Source organism: Mesitornis unicolor, unplaced genomic scaffold (assembly GCF_000695765.1).
Source record: "Mesitornis unicolor isolate BGI_N332 unplaced genomic scaffold, ASM69576v1 scaffold6082, whole genome shotgun sequence".
NCBI classification, from domain to species: Eukaryota; Metazoa; Chordata; class Aves; order Mesitornithiformes; family Mesitornithidae; genus Mesitornis; species Mesitornis unicolor.
This window is the reverse complement of record NW_010171107.1, coordinates 37,823-55,940: the sequence shown is the minus strand read 5'-3', so window position 1 is coordinate 55,940 and position 18,118 is coordinate 37,823. Positions and strand designations below refer to the sequence as shown.

The following is an 18,118-nucleotide window of genomic DNA, read 5'->3' as shown; positions in this document are numbered from 1 at the left end:
CTAGTTTTCCAGGAATAGATATTTCTGTTCAGTGTTTTGACTATCTGTACTGGCTTGTGGAAGTTGTCTCCTTTCTCGTGCATTTTTTTGTTAACACAGTAGTACCTGTGCGAGATGGTGCACTCTAACTGTGCCAGGACACTTGAAACAGTGCAGTATTTCTGTAAGAAAAACTTGAGACATTTTGCATATATCAGTGCCTATGAACAGAAAACATTTGCATTTATAAAATGTATTAATGGTTTTGTGAATTGCTGCTCATTATAGATTAAAAAATAAGAAAAACACTGAAGATGACTTCCTACATGTGGAAGAAGAATTTATATTTGTTCAAGACACAGTCATGTTCAAGATGTATTTAAAAATGTAGCCATGGCAGTGTGACTTTTCACAAGTCTGTTTATCCTGTTAAATTCCTCAGTTTTCAGATCTGTAAAACAGGGGTAATGTACTGGTACATTATGAACCCTAAGTGATATTTCCCAAGAGCCATTAGATCCCGTTAGCAGTACAATTTCTCTGTTTACAGCACTTCACTTTCTTTTACATGAATGGTTTTGTTAATATTAAACACAAGACAAAGTGTGTATGAGGCAAATATAGAAGTCCATTGATCTGGGCAATAGTTGTGAACTTTCTTGTTTTGTGTGTTCATTTGCATATTCTCGTTTTTTGTATTCCTTTTTCTTGATGGTAGCACATCTATTCATTAAAAACAATCCAACGCATGCACATGGAAGGCATCTGTAAGGGAGTGTACTATGTGGCAATATAAATGGTCTTGTGGTGATTAGATTTGTAAAGTGACTCTGCTTTTTTTCTCTTTGTTGTGACAAACATAGTCCTTTTATGGTACCTTCATTGCAAGGCAAACAATTAAATGCATTGAGATGAAGAACAGTGCTTGGGGGATGCAAATATTCTCTAATTCAAAGCCTGTAATAACAAAATTCTCTCGGGGTTATGGGTTATAGTTTTGTAACATAGTAGTTCTTAAAATGCATTCATACATTAAATTTGGGTTCCATGTGCCGAATGTTAAATAGCTGGAGGCTGTTGTTCGGTGAGACCAAACACAGTGTTTTACATAACAAGTGCCTGTGCAGGGTAAACTGCCATTTCTCACACTCTGGAATGAAACAACATGGGCAAGCAGCTTGAATTAACTTGCTCAAAGCAGGCTGCAATATTGCTAGTACAGTTTTGATAGTAACTTAAATAACTTCAGTAGATCAAAAAGAAAAAAGCAACTACCTGCAAGTGAGAACGCACATGATTTATGGATGCATGATCTGTTCAGTGACGTTCTAGTTGTGGCAGTGCGCAGAGACTTTTTTAAAAGTATGTATGTGGGATAGCTGGCAGTGGTTTCCCAGATGATTTTGCTCTAAAATATGGCTTTTTTTCAAATCTCTTCCAGGCATATGTGGTATTTGTCTCTACATTAGGAGCACAATGGCTTGAAAGGAACTTCTCTGCCTTCCTTTCCCATATTCTAGATCTCGTGTCTCAGTCTCACCCTAAGGCTATTCAGAGTCAGATGGATGCTATCGGCTGTCGCCGCTGTGTTTCATTTATCCTTCGAGCTACAGTAGGAGGCCTTCTTGGGGAAAAAGCTCAAATTGCAGCTGCCAAGGAGATTTGTCAGGCCATCTGGAAACTGAAAAAAGTTGTGGGTATGGGTCTAACAAGATTATCCATTTGGGCCTCCATTTTTCCTTTTTTAAGTGATTGTCCAACTTCCTAATCCAGAGAGTGCAGAAATAGAATATATAGTGCTGATTTATTACCATAATAATGCAGAGGGCTTTTGATAGACTGCTTTGTTTTTAACTTGGGCTGGTCATTTGTTTGTGTGTCTGTGTTTCTGCATGTGTGTACCCACTCAGGTGTAAACATCTTTTTTAACATGTCTTCCCTGGCAAATAGAATTTTAACCAATTACAAATATAGTAAAATAATAAATATATGCAGTAATAAAATAGAGCAAGTATTGTAAAATAAGTCAGATTGGCAGTTAATATATAGGCAGATTCTGCCTTCCTGTTCAGAGCAGCTGACACTACTGATGGTTCAAAAATGAAGTATTTGTGCCTAATGGACAAAATGAGCATTTCTCCTGGAGAAAAGAGATCTCTTGCTTGATAAAGTCTTGTACATAGGTTCCAAAAAAGGCTGCTGATCTCCCACCATCATCCTTGTAAGAAAAAGAAAGAGAATGCTGGGCATAACCAGTCATGCCCTGGTGTACAGTTGCATAAAAATCTACATGTTAAATGTCTAAACTCACATAACCATTTGTGTCTCAAAAGATTAACTTTCCAAAAACTCCCCCTTGATTCCCCACCCCCACCATCTGGCTTGCTTGCTTTTGCACTATTTTACTCTCTCCTTCCCTTTTTTCCTACTATGTAGTAAAATCTTGCAGGTTATTTCAAAGCATGACCTCTTCAAGTCACTTTTGGTGAGGCTGAGAGTGGCATGCTTCTACTTGCCGCTGTTCCCCGTCACTTAAAGATAAGCAATTTGGTAGGTTCCATTTTATCTACCCTCCTGCCCTGCCAGACATTGCTACATTATACATTTGAGTAATAGAAATGTACTTGTCTCAGTAAAGGTAGACCTTTATGAAAGCAGTTTGGTCAGCAATAAAAATGGTGATGGTAAAAGCTCATTTGGTAATATAAACAACTTACCCTAGCAAAATCCTTTTTCTGATCTGTTTGTTTCATTTTGGTAATGACTTCATGGGGATGTTCCTGTATTGTGTTGTCAGATGCTGCAATGAGTGACAGTAACTTGGAAACAAGAATCAGTACAGCAGATGTAACAGCAAGTCAGCATGTGCTTGTGTGCGCGCTCCAGGAGCTCGGAAGTCTCATCCATGGGTTAGGAACTACAGCAGCACCATTACTGCAAGACTCCAGTACAGGTACATGCCCTGAATTATTTTGTGAACCACAGTAAAGAATATGTACCTTTGTTCTCTGTGGTCTTCTCTGATTTCTTATGGCTAGATTGTCAGTTATTTCAAATCTGTTGGGACTCTTTGGCGTTGACTATAGCAACCCTTCTTCTGGCGTGCTGTTTTCTTACCTGAACGTCCTTAGTTCCTCAGCCCTTTTCTGTTTTCTTCCACTAAACTGGAAAAGAAAAAAGAAAAAAAAAAGGAGCAAAAAAAGAAAAGAGAAGTTGGCTACGTTTCATGCTGTGGGAAATCTTCAGGAGTTGTCTGAAAAGTCTTGTGTCTTCTCTGGTCTGTGCTATTATGCTAATTAAAAAAAAAAACAAACCAACAACAGCATCAAATTTAACTCTATTGAGGGTTATATTTAAAGACCAACACTTTGTAATATTTATAGTAAATCAGTTTGGTAGAACTGGCTGTCTTAATCTACCTTTTTGTTTTCGTTTAGCTGCAGTGAGAATATTTTTTTTCTGGATGGGTTCAAGTGGACATCTGTTTCCACTGCATGGATTTCTGCCTCCTTGAGAAAGCTTATAGTAATTTTGTGTGCACGTTGGTGAATAACTGCATGTTCTATTTTCTCCATATTGTTACTTGTCATTCAGAGTAACTTTTTTTGAAAATCTTGAAGTATTTAAATTTGATCAAAAATATTTCACAATAAAAATCAGTAGGATAAGTGATAGTGATATGTTCACCAGTCCTCTGTTTACATTTTACTTGTTTGAAAATCTGTTGGCCTATTTCTTAAGTGTGTTTATGCATTTTATTTTTCAGGAGCTCTAGAAGCAGTGATTTCTGTCATTGTTCATCCCAGCACTTCGGTTAGACTAACAGCAGCTTGGTGTTTACGCTGTATTGCGGTAGCATTGCCCTCCTATGTGTCCCTGCTGTTGGATCGTTGCATTGAACGTCTGAGTACATTGAAATCCTCCCCAGAAGCAGTAACTGGGTACAGTTTTGCTGCTGCTGCTTTGCTGGGTGCAGTAAAACACTGTCCTTTAGGAATTCCACATGGGAAAGGGAAGGTATGGTCTGAATACTTTACTTATAGGCAGTTCTTTGATTTTTTTTTTGCAGTAGTATTTGCGTGTATTCTTTATGATGTGATCATATAACCCAGTATACTGGTGAGATATTTTCTTTCCTCACGAAGAAGATTTTGAAGCATAACTCAAATAAGCAGGTGTTTTTCTCACATGTGCCAGGATTGTGAATTTCTCAGGAAATGTCACTAATGACTATTAATCACTCATACTGTCAACTTTTCCTGGTGAAGAAGTCTGTTAGGGGAGAAGTTTGTTGTTTTGGGACAGGGGTCAATTCTGTGGAGCTGCAAGGACTTTAATTGAACAGTCTAAGAAAAGTTTTACCTGAGGAAAACATTTATTGGGTAGAGTTATGTTTTTCAGAATTTCAAACTAAATTCTTCACACCAAGATCAAACTTTCTGCAATTCTGGCCCAGTTTGACATTGGCTTCAATTAGAAATCTGACATTTCAGCAGTGTTAATGGTGAGAAAAGGCTAGACTGGAGTACATACAGCTGAAATGTATCAGACTTTGTCAAAGGAGAAGATCTTTCTTTTATTAAAAAATAATTAGAAGCATACATGCAGACCTATTGCATGCTGTGATGTTGGAAATAAATTTCCTGGAAGGAAACTCATTCAACCACAGATTAAGCCAAATAATTCCCAAACCCATCAGTGACTCTCCAGTGTACAGTTTTAGTCAGTGCTTACACCAGCAACAACAATTATGTATTGTCTTGAAAATCTTTGTTCCAGTCCAACAAAATCTTTAATCAAGTCCAATGGGCTTTCATTTTGTTTTACAGAATTTAACAGAAAACAATTCCTTGCATTAATGTAGTCTGAATTTCTTGTAGCAATCTCTCCACCAGCACAGATAGGATATGCTGTGCTCGGAAGCTCTAGGGATATGCAGATGTAGTAATACAGATGAGGGGAAGAAGCTGTTTCCATCTCAATGAGAACTTTATCCATGGATTTGCTCAACGTTGGAAGACCGTGGTGCAACACAAATATGAGCAGTGCATGCTAATTCTCTGCATTATGGAGAAACTTACATTCTCAGTTCTGAAAATCTCTGTTTCAGAACCAGTGGGCATTAGAGAAGTGGCACACTTTGGCTCAAGGGCTGTGGCTTTTTTCTTGCTATTGCAGCACTGTAAGACAAAAGGAATGCTTTAGTACATTAGGAAAAATGTATTTTTCAGCAATTCCAGCCCACTCTTCCTGTGTTTTTGAGTATTAACGGTTCCATGCCCCTCCTTAACAGACAGTTCTCAACATGCAAAGTCCTAACTGCTGATTTATAAGTGTATTTTAAAAAGGACTGTTTTTCTTAGCTTTTAAAAACTCCTTGTGATTACTGGAAGACCATGGGGTGATAACAAAATTAGTATTGTTTGTCCAGTTATATAGGTAAGTGCCATTCAAATACTATACGCCTAAGCCAAGCTAAGGTTTCTAGTTACCAGAGAAACCTAATTCCTAACAAAGGTTTCTTTTAGAGGAATAGATAGGATGAAATAGGGCCAGGAGGAGGTATGGGAGAGCACCGAAAAGTGTGGGAGAAACACGGTATTCTGTTCTAAACTGGCAGGCAGGAGAACAGAGGTGCTGACAAAAGCCCTTTCCCCTTCTCTCCTAGGAGCACTGCCAGGCTCCAGACTGGCTCCTCTTCTGAGGGGCTGAAACTCAGTGTTAAACTGAGCAGTTTTGAAAAGGAAATATCAGACATAGACAGAAGTGACCTGGACAGAACCTGGTTTATATGAATGCGGTTTCCCTTGAGAGAGTGGTTAGAGTTGCAGGTGGAACCTACTCAAGAGAACAAAATAATCAGTGGATTTGTATGTATTTAGCATTCCATACTAGTGCTTGTACTTCAGAGCAATCCTTCAAAAAGAAGACGTTTCTCCTAGTACATAGAAAAATTGTCAGAAATCTTTCAATGAAATCTTTTCTAGGATGCTTGTTCATTAGGTAATTTAAGTGCACTAGGACAACTAGTATAGTATAATATAACAAGGGTGCCATTTTAGTTTTAGATTCAAATACTTTAAATCTATCAAGAGTCTATCAAAATGAATGTTTTCATTTGAAATCACCTGATTGCGTTATGGACTTGGGGAAACTAATATTTTCAGACTCATTTCATGAAGTTTTGGAAGTGCACAAATTTCAGACTTTCAGGAAGCAAACTTTCATATGCAAACTTTCGTGAAGTTTTATAATTTTTCAAATAATTTATGGAAGGATGCTATCTGTACTTTCCAAATAAATTATTGTGTGCAAAATAATTACAGAAGGAAATTGGCTATGCTGTGGCTTTTAATGATATTATTGATAATGACACTTCTTACTTGTAATACTAATTTACAAGCAGTTTGTTCTGGCATCCAGACATAATGCAAGATGTAAGAAATACTTTTTTTGGTGTATATGAAACCTAACTGAAGCAAACCATTTGCAGAAAGCTCTTTGAAGTTGTAGCCATACTGTGGTAATTGTCCATGGACACATTGCTTGTTCCTCCATGTAAATACTGCGTAGCTCGGGCTTTGTTAACAAGCACAGATTGTCACCTTGCATTTGGCACATAATTGGAGGCACATGCAATTATTGTGGAGAAGCTAAGATAGGATTATTCTAACCATAACATACCATTCTAACCTGTTTGTTTAGTCATACCATTTGTTGATTAAAAACTGAGTGAATGACAGGCCTTATTCTAAAAGAGGGATAAAAAGATTGTTACCCCTTTCACTGCTTCTGAGCTCTAACCCATATTCTCATGCTACCCCTTTTCTACTCAGTGGCAGAAATAGAATATCAGAACACTTTTTTTATCCTTGCCACACATATTCCTGTGAGAATTATCAGCTCTGATTTTACTGCTGATAGAAGAAGGAGGCAGAGCAGCAAAGTAGCTTACCTAGAACCCCGCAGTTCTAGGGGTCATCCCAGACTGAAGTCATCCCAGACTCGTACTGAAGTTGGTCATTGCAACTTCACGAGCCTGAGTTTCTCGCCATAGTGTGAGTCCTATTTGGGGACACTAAAAGAGGATTCAGTATCACAGCATATAGTATTGAAAAGTCACTTGGATGTTACTAAGATGCTGATGCTCTGTTTTTCTCTTTGACTTTGAAGGTAATCATGACAGTAGCAGAGGACTTGTTGTGTTCAGCTTCCCAGAACAGTCGCATTTCACTGCAGCGAACACAGGCTGGATGGCTGTTGATAGCAGCCCTCATGACATTAGGTAGTAGCTTTTTACAATTTTTCTTAAACTAAATTAAGCTGTTCTATGTTCTTTCTCTGACTTTAGTTCTTTTTACATGTTATTACATTTTGTGCTGCAAAATAATTCTTAAAAAAACATGTAAATTAGAATATTTTTTAAAACTTTCTAAATTAAAATTTCATATCTTTCAAATTTGCTATTGGAGCATTGAGAGCAATGTCTGAAAAACAGTGGCTGGGTGGGACCACTGTTAATTAAATGTAGAAGATAAATTTCAAAGTCAATCTAAGCAAATGTCTTTGTGGTCATGAAGAATTGCACTGATTTATTTTTTTAAGATCTCCCTCAGAACAAAATGAGCTAATCATTTGTATTTCTCTCTTGGTAGGCATTTGAAATCTTACAGAACTTTCTGTTATTTATTAGTGGTCAAATTATCGACTGCGATCACTAAATTACTCAGGAAGAATGTATTTTATCTGTTTTGTTCATATTTTTAGCTATTACTTCTGCCCAACAACTCCTAGTTTTTTCTTAGATTGGGAAAATACAACATGTACATTAACCTATAACACATTTTTGCATTTCCAAACATCACTACTACTTATTACATCTCTTCAATGCTGGTGATCTACAGGGTCCGTACTTCGTAAAACAGAGATTATAGTTGGCTTGGTGACATCTTTGCAAATGTGACATTGGGTATGTAGTTATGTATGAAAATGCAGTACCAAGACAGTAAACATTTAAGAAATTATATATGAGATGGCTAGGAAACTAGCATAAAGTTTTGTTCAAAGTTGTAATCTTTTTGTGAAAATAGCTAAAAGAACCAAAGAGAAAATTTCATTTCATTAATCTTTACATTGGCATGACAATTGTCAATGCTTATAGGTCCTGCAGTCGTCCAACACCAACTGCCACGGATGCTGTTGCTGTGGAAGTGCATCTTTCCATCATCTCCTAAAGACCTAGAAACAGAGAAGACACGAGGAGATTCATTTACCTGGCAAGTAACTCTGGAAGGTCGTGCTGGTGCTCTCTGTGGTAAGTGGGATTTACTGTGTCTTTCTTTGCATATTTATCGTTTGAATGTTTGTTGGGTTTTGCTTCTGAGAGAACAATGATACTTAGCCTTATGAACAAGCCTTATGAGGAGCAGCTGAGGGAACTGGGGTTGTTTAGCCTGGAGAAGAGAAGGCTGAGGGGAAACCTCATCACCACCTACCTAAAGGGTAGTAACCTAAAGGGAGGTTGTAGAGAGGTGGGTGCTGGTCTCTTCTCCCAGGTGATGGGGGACAGAACAAGGGGAAACGGCACCAAGCTGTGCCAAGGGAGGTTCAGGTTGGAGATAAGGAAGAAGTTCTTTACTGAGAGGGTCGTCAGAAGCTGGAACAGGCTGCCCAGGGAGGTGGTGGAGTCACCATCCCTGGATGTATTTAAAAAGCGGGTAGATGAGGTACTTAAAGATATGGTTTAGGGGGTAGACAGGAACAGTTGGACATGATGATCTCAGAGGTCTTTTCCAACCGAGCGATTCTGTGATTCTGTGAATGGTAAAGAACGTATTCACTCCATGACATACGTGCTTGTACATATATATTTACCTATATATCTATATCTATATAAATGTGTTTCATTTTTGTAAAAAACCAAACAAACAAAAAAACCGAGAGGGTTTTTCCTCTTGTTCTTCTAATCAGTTGATGTTCAAATAGTAAATGATATCAGGAAGCTTGCTTCTCTTCTCTTGCTTAACATACATATCACAATAATGAATGAGGATGCAAATCAGGGTATGTTCAGTTGTTTATACAGCCCATTATATTTGATAAATAGCACTTCTGTTTCCTAATAGCTGATGTACTATAAGCAAAATAGAATTGGTGAGTCAGTCAAACACGTCTGTGAGAGTGGGAAGACTTGGGTAAAAATTACAATAAGGAAATTGCAATTCTCAGCTGGTAAAGAGTACTACATATTTGGCTGCTGTGTGTTAGGTTGCAATTTTTCATCATGAAATGTTGTGAATTTGGGTTTCCAAGAGATTACTTCAAATACTTAATGTGTTTCCATCATGTATTCTAGAGTACTAAAGTGTCCTTTGTATTGCAGGAATGTGTATCCTAGTAGAGTGGTCACCTCTCTCTCTTACTATTAAAATCTATTGCAAAGTGTGGAATTCAATACTAATTTCATTTTAGAAGTAATGTAAACAATTGACCTTTAAATACTTGCTTTTCCCTTTGGAAAGAAGTCTTTAATACTGTATATTCTCTAGGTACTTTGTAAACTATTAACTCAGGTTTAATTTTCTGTAAATAATAAAAAGTACTTGCTTACATATTTGTTGTTTCTTGAAGTACAATACTTAAGCTAAATTTAAATATAAAAATAGTAAAGTAAGCAGTAGGTCACCTGGTCATCCTCCTTCTCCCATTTTTTCTTTTTATTATTATCATGAAGTTGTGTTATATCCCATAAATCAATTCATAACTAAAAGCAAAATATGCTTGCATTTATATATGAAATTAAAAGTCAGGGTATAAACATCCAAGCTGAGACACCAAAACAGTGTATCTGTGAATATGACTTTTTTCACTTGAGATTTTTCTCAGTTTCTTAAATTATTGGTTGAAATATTTCAAATTTTTTGCATGCTTGCTTCTACTTTTAAATTATTAGCGAGGTAATAATGTGATTACTTCAGTAATGTGATTTTTATTTCTTCTAGATATCTCACAGTAAGTAAGTTAAAATCCATTTTCTTTTCTAGCTATCAAAAGCTTTGTTTCTCACTGTGCTGGTCTTCTTACGGATGAAGTTGTTCAGAGACTTCTTCCTCCTCTCCCAAGTGCTGTTGATTTATTGACACAGTAAGTGTGTTTATCAAACTGTTAAATGAGATTCTGGTTTTGAAAAGCTACAGAGTAATTTTCTTGTATTTGATTTAGTGCACTTCCTAAAGAACCTACTTTTCAAAGTACAGAAATTAGAGAACAGAATTCAGCTGTATAGCTGAAGATTTAGCTGGCATAATGTGTCTTGCAGATTCAAGTTTCATGCATAAAAGTTAGGGAAGCAATTATTGCATGCTTTTATTAAGTTAGTGTTTTTATTCTGCTTTTTTTAATCAAACATGCACATTTGTGTTTTAGTATGATCACTTTTTATAAAATAAAAACAAAGTTCAAGAATATGCTGGGCAAAAAGTTCTAGTTGGGCATTTTTTATATTTAGATTCAGAGCTAAGCTGGAAAGGGGTTTATAATTTTTAATTTTTTGCCTTCAGATTATGTAGTGATTTAATGTATTTAGTGTGTAACTTCAAATTTACTGAGACATATCCACAAAAAAGTTAATTTTAGTAAATATAGGTACAATCAAAGGCAATAGAAAGCCTCATTTATTTCTCTAGTATTAAATAAAAGTAATGACTGGGAATGGAGAACAGAGAAGTTCTGTCAGAAAATGTGAAATAAATTGTTTTGCTTCTACTACTGGTAATGAAAATCAAAACTGTATTTATAGTATGTATAGATTTTAAAAGTATTCAGTAGAGTGGTACAAATGAAACCAGTATTGCATAATGCTTAAAGTCTTTAACATCTCTGGGGTGCTTTTTATATTTTAAGGCTGTCTTCTATATGTAAATCTTACGGAAATTCTTTAAAAACAACATCAATGGTTTACAGACACAAACTTTATGAATTACTAGCAGTATTACCTCCAAAGACCTATGAAGGTATGTATTTCCTTACAAATATCTGTTAAAAATACCATGAGTTCATTTTTATGGTTTTGTTCAACATATATTCAGCTAGCAAGGATTAGTTCACCTTTTCTAATAGAAAAAATTATTCCTTCTGTTTAGATTTTATGAAATTGTAGTGAAGTCACTATAGTTTGGAAAGTTTGATCTATTTTTTTTTTCCTCTCTCCGGTTATAAATCCAAACTTTTGTCTTGATTTTAGTTGAAACTTGAAGGTAGACAAACTTGCAGCTTTAAACTCCTTGAAAAACTGAGTTTGATGCCTATTTTACTTTCCATTGAATCCTAAATCCAAAAAGTTATGATGTAATTGTAGCATAAATCAATTCAATATAGTCCATTAAAAGAATTTAATTTAATTATTTCAAGTGCACTTATATAAATTTGTATTTGAAGAAAAATCTTCAAAAAATCTGGAAATAGGCTCACTTTTCTGTAGCAAAACATAACTAACACTATTTAAAATCTAGTCCTCTAATCCAATTATGCGTTGTAGTTAAGTCTAACATTTCAACTAAAACGTTAAATACCTTTGTCATCCTTAAATTGTCATGTGCATATACTTTGCCATGGAGTACTGTATGCACTGAAATAAGGAACTAGAGTGTTTCACAGTTGTAAAGAGAAGTACGGGCTATTTCATCAGAAGAGAGAGAACATGGGCCAGCCAGCAACTGAATTGGCTGTGTCCTCTGTATCATGGAGGGAATCCTTAAATAATCTGCTCCATCTAGTGGTAACTGCTCCATGAATCTTCATATGGACAAATCCCTGACCTGTGCCTTAAAGCTGGTGTCACACTGGAAGTCTGTATGTAAGACTTGAAGGGTAGTGTGTGATATTCATTTGTGACTTGGACTTAAAAGACTGAAAACAACACCTCCATCCCTTACAGCATGTTGTTTCTTTGGTTCTTTTATTACAGGGGCAATATTTTATATAATACGAACCTTTAGATTTCTGAGTCTTCAGGTACTAGGACTTGTTTAGGCTCTTCTCGGGCCTTTCCTGCTCCCTTTCTGCTCCTCTGATGTTTCTTTTGCTGCTTTCTGTCATCAATAAAAATCAGTATCTGCTCAAACAACAGAATTATGAAGTCTTACTGTGAGTGTCCATGAGTTTTAGATTATTTTTTACATTATTTCAACAATGATAGATATGAAAATATTGTATTAGGTTAACCTGAACATCAGTGAGAAACATTGAATGTGTTCTAGTTGCGGTCTTCTGTCATGCGTGAATGGTTGAGTTTGCAATGTAGCTAATACTAAGTATAAACTTGTTAAACTGGGAGAAGCAGGCTCCGTTTCTAAGATGATTATTTATATTCTTGATCGTTGTCATGTGTCATTAGTTTTAGATGTTGATGTGCTTATGTTTTTCAGGCTAAATAATTACTTTCTTGTGAGTCAGTATCAAAATTGTAACTATTATAATGTCCAATTTGATAATTTCACAAAAATAATTTCAGTAGTTTGAATTTTGATTGTTAGATTTGTTGGTGTTTTCTGTGGTCTGAAATTAATGTGTTTTGTCAGACAACTCATTAGGGTTCTTTTCATTCTTCAGCTTTTGTGCTTGTTATGTTCTACTGTTTAAACCATAAAATTGAATACAAGCATTCACTTCTCTTCCTTAATAGGATGAGATGAACAGCTAGAATGCTGGAACAGCATTCTGGCTTAAAATTTTGTAGTGCTTTACATTGGGATAATATTATTTGACACGTTGAGAATGGCCGAGTGTCTGGGACTAAAATAAATGGTAATTTGGTTAAAAAATCTGAGTATCTCCATTAGATTTTATTTGAAAAGCTGTTTTCATAGGCAATTTTTCATTATTTATCTATAATAATTAATGAAAGAGCACGTTTTAGTTGTTCTTAATTCATATGTTTTTTAAAAAGATTTAATTTTTGTCGCCTTCGCACACTATCTGTGCATCTTGGTATATATTTGATAGTGCTAACCTTTTACGTTTAGATTTGAGTTAAGCATTTTGGAAAAAATTACATACTTGCTAATTAGTCAGGGAGGCAGACAAAGCAACAGATGCCTGCAGGGGAGAGAGGCTGATGGGGACAGGAGTTTGGGGGATAGCAGGGAGGAAGTCGGCTTTCTCAGAACAGATTCAAGACTGAGGAAGGGTGAAATAGCAGGTTGCAGCCGCCAGCTCCAACTCTACAAATGGCTCTGCCTCTGCTCATGAGGTGCTGATAACTGTGTTGTCACACTTTTTGGAGCTTGTGTGCTTAAAAATTATAAGCAATTGTAGTGCAAACGGGTGATGGTGTTGATCATCAACCACAAAACTGAATGGTAAGAACTGGATGTGTGGAGTTAAGCCCCCCCTTAATGCTGATATTTCCCAATTCATGAGGTTTTGACTTTGCAGTCTTAGTGCTCTGGAGGTAAATTCTTACGTAATACTTGCATTAAGAGTGTGTACATTCTGCAGGGGTTTTCAACACAATTTACTTAGGAGATAAGCCATCACTTGTGGTTCAGCACTGGAGATGTTCTCTCACTGCAGGGACTATTTTAATAACCTAAAATAGCCTGACTCCGAAGGCCTAATGTTGTTGTTTTTGTATAATGTACAATCTTGTCTGAAATATTATGTACAAAAATATGTGAAAGTTTCAACTACCAGTGTAAATTATCATAATGTGACCTACAGTAAACTCGTCATGCTTTGCTTTTTGAGTGCAAACTCCTGAAATAGGGGAGTACATTCTGCAGCTTTCGGTTATGTATCAAACTTATGGATGCTTTAAATTACATCTGCTTGCCAAGTCCAAATATTTCTACATGGTTGTGTAATACATTCCACAGCAGTAATTTTCAGGAAATAGAAGAAAATATGTGTGTGCTTGTAACTGCCTTTTTCCCTCTACTTTAACTGTGAATGTACCTAACTTGCTGGATTACCAGTTGTATGGCATTATGCCTTTTGTACAGGTAAAGGTCTCTGGTTTTGCCCTTCTAGATTGCTGAATGTACTTGGTTTGCCTATCTTAGGTAGTGCTCTGTTGTTTTCCCTATAGCGAGAGTGTTCTTCAATTAACTATTTGAAGACTTAAGAAAAATATTAGAGGGATGCTGCTATTTAAGTATAAATATCTTACTCACAAAGTTGCTTGTGGCAAGTAATTAAAGAAAAATTTTGGATATTTTTTTCCTTTAATTTAAAGGAAGTTTCTCTGCTGTTCTGAAAGAGTTAGTGTCTGACTTGACTGTCCCAGACAGCCAGATCGATGCCTCTACATTCTTGCTTCCACCCCTCTGTCATGAGAATGATCTCCTTTTACTTGGTCCCTTACTGCAGGAGACTGACCACCGATTTATTGAAGAGCAGGTACTCTTTGATCTACTCTACTGGCAATATTATATTTTCATACAGTACTAGTTATTTGTGTCAGTGCTGGCTTTGACTTGGTGAAAAATATGGCTATCACTTTTTTCCTTCTTACAGCTCCTTTTAAGTACTGGCATAGCTGGTGGCAGCCTGGAGTATGACCCTTACTCAATTTATGAGAAAATTGCAAAAGATGATTCAGTACCTAAACCACTACCTCCTGCATTGTCTGTTATCAGTGCAGCAACTCGTCTTTTTGGAGTTATGTTTTCCCATGTAGCAGAATCTCACAGGTAAAGTAGTAACTGTAAGTGTTGGGAGTTTGGGAGATGCTAACAGGTGGTCACAGTGTTTGAGATTGAACATGGAAGAAAACAATCTGGAAAAGTAATGTATTGTGAAAGTGGATCCCGTAAACCATCTGAATAATATAATTCAGACTAACAAATTACTAGAATTTCTGTTTAAAGTTACAATGAAAAGGCACATCCAGTAAGAGGTTACTATCATCATAATAAATTCTGTTGACCAAGAAAGATAATGTTTTGTTTCGATAGCCAGGTCAAAATAGAAGTTACTTTAAGACATATTACAGAATTATTATAGTGCTTTATACATTATTACTGAATGCCATAGAAGCAAAGTGGGACAAAAGGGGTAGGAAGTTGTAGTAAAATTTAACCCTTATCCTGCCTCATTCTTTGTAAAAAGTGGATGGCAAGAAACAAGACTGTGTGTCTTAACACAGTTGAAAAGGATCAAAAGGATCCCTTGCTTGAAAGGGATCACAGACTTCTCTTGGGTTTGTGTGTGTCTGTGCGTATGTATCTTCCTACTGCACACATGGCATTTTGCTTTGTTTCACATTTATAAGCACACCGATTGCTAAGGCATGAAATTCCTCAAGAATTTTGCATGCTGTTGCTTATTCTGTTTGCTGCTGATAATTTTCTTGAATGCAGCATTAGAGGAAATCAATTATTTTTAAATTAAACAGTTTTGTCATTTCAAAGCCAACTGTAGTTAGACCTTGGATCATGATCATTATAGGTGGTGATGGTTTTGAAATTTCCTGTATGGGATGAGCACTTAGCATGCGAGTCCTGAGTCTTGATGCTTAGAGTGCTCAGGATTTAGTGTAATCCTGAGGCAACTGTTTGTACATGAGCATACCTGCCAGTAAAATTACCACATGCTTTATGGTCCCTCTGACTTGCATTTCCTTCCTTATTCTGGCTTCACTGACTGCTTTTTTTGGTGGGTTTTTTTTTTGTTTGTTTGGTTTGTCGTCCGTCCCTCCCCCAGTTTGAGCTTTTTGCCCCTATTGTCACCAGGTTGCTGGTTGGTTTTCTTCATCTGTTTCTCAAGACCTGAAATAATTGCTGCAGATAACTGCATTTTCCTTTTCTTTTTCTTTTCCCTCCTCCTTTCTTAACTGTAAGCCAAAATGCATCATATTCATACATAGTTCCTTTTAATAACATCTGTCTAAAGTTACTTAGCTATATGTGATTATCTGTGAATATATATGTTACAAGGAAATAAAGGCAAAAAAGTTTGTGTTCATAATTACTTATTCTAATACAGGATATGAAAATTTTTTGTAGTACATAGGGATACCAGTTGAAGGAAAATGCTTAAAAGTTAGGGTAATAAATTTGTTCCACCTCTGTTTCTATAATATTTAGACTTTGTTATGTGTTTTAAAATAAAATAGCTTGATATGCTTCCCTAATTTTTAAATCTGTGGTTTCTTTTCTGTTTTTGTTTAAGGCTCCAGGTGTTAGAACAGTTGTTGAATTCCATAAAGCAAACAAAAGGATCACGGCAACAAACAGTGCAACTAAATGTTGTGTCAGCCTTTTCTACTTCCTTAAAGGTAAATAGCCTTTGTCTCTCTCCTTTGTCTCTCTCCTTTGTCTCTCTCTGTGTCACTAAAACATGGCATCTGATGGTTCAAATGTGTCTACACAGAAGTTCTTGTTGTGATTAACAGTCAAGGTAAAAATCTGGCCTGTTTTTTGTGATAACGTTTGGTTTTTTGTGATGTCACACTTAAGTGCTGAGGAGTTACAATTTACTTTTTTTTTCTCCTTTTAAGGTTAAAGGGTTAGGGAAGCCCACTCCAGTACACTATAGTGTACTATCATCCATACTCGTGTTATTCAAATAAGAGAGAGATGGAAAAATTCTGTTTGTATTATTTGTCTTTATCACTGTCTCTTTCTTATTTCTTACTTTACAAATAAAAAAGTAATGACTGGTAAAATAAAGTAGTCTCATGATTATCTGCCATTTGTTACTTTTCCCTGATGCTTTATTTGTGTTTTCCTCTGTTCATGTGCAGTTTTCATTCTTCCCTTCTTAGGCTTTCTTCAAACTAAGGCAAAATGTTTTCAGAATAGGCAAGACCTTTCATTTTACAGTTCTTGTATTTGGGACATATTTGACGTGCCATCCAGATAACTGCTGTAGCTTTTGTTAATACTCCTTTTTTGGACTGGGATTTTTCTTTGTGTTATTATTCTGTTTACACTGCTTTTTTCTTATTTCATGAATTTTATGCTAGTGTGTTGGTTTATTGTGTTCTACTGTGATCTATCCAGTATTTCTTAAATGTTTTTACTATAATGTTGTGCTATGACGTACACTTATCTGGAGTTAAGACTTCTAGCCCTCAAAACAACAACAAAAAATAGAGGAATTCCTCAGGCAAAAGGAGAAGAAAAACAAATTCCTTCTGCAGGTCTTGTAATGTTTGCATAACTGCAGAAAAACACATTCTGTACTGTCTTGCTGTTTAACATATTGAATATTTTTTTAGCACCTGGCTAACTGCAAGGGAAGTTTAGGACCAGAAGAAGTTAGAAGGTCTGCCCTGATGCTGGTAATGGGTGCCTTGGAAAGCAATAATACACTCCTAAGATGTGCTGCTGCAGAGTGTTTGGCCAGGTTGGCACAGGTGGTTTCTGACGGTGCCTTTACCGCTGGATTAGCGCAAGTCAGTTTTGACAAGTAAGTTCAAAAAAAGTCTGGTAAGTTACTGGCTGAGTTTATAAAAAGTTTGAGAAATCCAACTGGCCCCTATTTTGGTAATAATTTTTAAAACTTGGTTTCCTTCATGAATTTGATGTAACTTCAGAAATTAACAGGAAAAAGCACTGCCTGATTTCTGCATGCAGTTCTTAATTCTGATGATCTTTAAGTACATTGTCTAGGTAAGCATGTAGACTTTCACATAAATTGAATTGGCTGCTGTTCTAGCAATATCATGTAAGTTTATCTAACATAATTTGCTACTTCCTTCAGATAAGAGAATTTTGGCAATATAACAATGCCTAATAAAATATTTTGCTGATTGTTTACTAGAAATTCCATCTGTTGTTGTGCTTATTACATCTTATTATGCTTGGTGATTACACTAACAACTTTCTTTCCTTATAATTAATAGGCTAAAATCTGCTAGGGACGTGGTATCAAGAACAGGTCATTCTTTGGCTCTGGGATGTCTGTATAGGTACCTGGGAGGAATAGGTTCTACTCAGCACCTGAATGCATGTGTTGGAATCCTTTATACTTTATCTCAGGACAGTACTTCTCCTGATGTACAGGTACTTGTCACTTAAGTAAAAATGTCATGTTACAAATTAGCGGATTTATATTCTAGAGTAAAAGATTTTTCTTCTAAGAATAACACTTCACAACCTCTTAGAAATTGTTAAAATATCTTATGTTTATTCTA

General features: G+C 36.0%; 1 protein-coding gene across 3 annotated transcripts in view; it reads left to right on the top strand.

The window, feature by feature from the left end:
* The window catches only part of HEATR5A (HEAT repeat containing 5A), a 49,488-nt gene that overhangs the window by 8,965 nt on the left and 22,405 nt on the right, over positions 1-18,118 (top strand). For all 3 annotated transcript variants that reach the window (XM_010179903.1, XM_010179905.1, XM_010179904.1), the window contains exons 7-18: positions 1,421-1,676; positions 2,777-2,932; positions 3,746-3,996; positions 7,153-7,264; positions 8,141-8,293; positions 10,023-10,122; positions 10,882-10,991; positions 14,213-14,376; positions 14,494-14,669; positions 16,150-16,255; positions 17,201-17,391; positions 17,828-17,987. In XM_010179903.1, the coding sequence (XP_010178205.1) occupies positions 1,421-1,676; positions 2,777-2,932; positions 3,746-3,996; positions 7,153-7,264; positions 8,141-8,293; positions 10,023-10,122; positions 10,882-10,991; positions 14,213-14,376; positions 14,494-14,669; positions 16,150-16,255; positions 17,201-17,391; positions 17,828-17,987 (1,935 nt within the window). The remainder of the gene's footprint in view (positions 1-1,420; positions 1,677-2,776; positions 2,933-3,745; positions 3,997-7,152; positions 7,265-8,140; positions 8,294-10,022; positions 10,123-10,881; positions 10,992-14,212; positions 14,377-14,493; positions 14,670-16,149; positions 16,256-17,200; positions 17,392-17,827; positions 17,988-18,118) is intronic.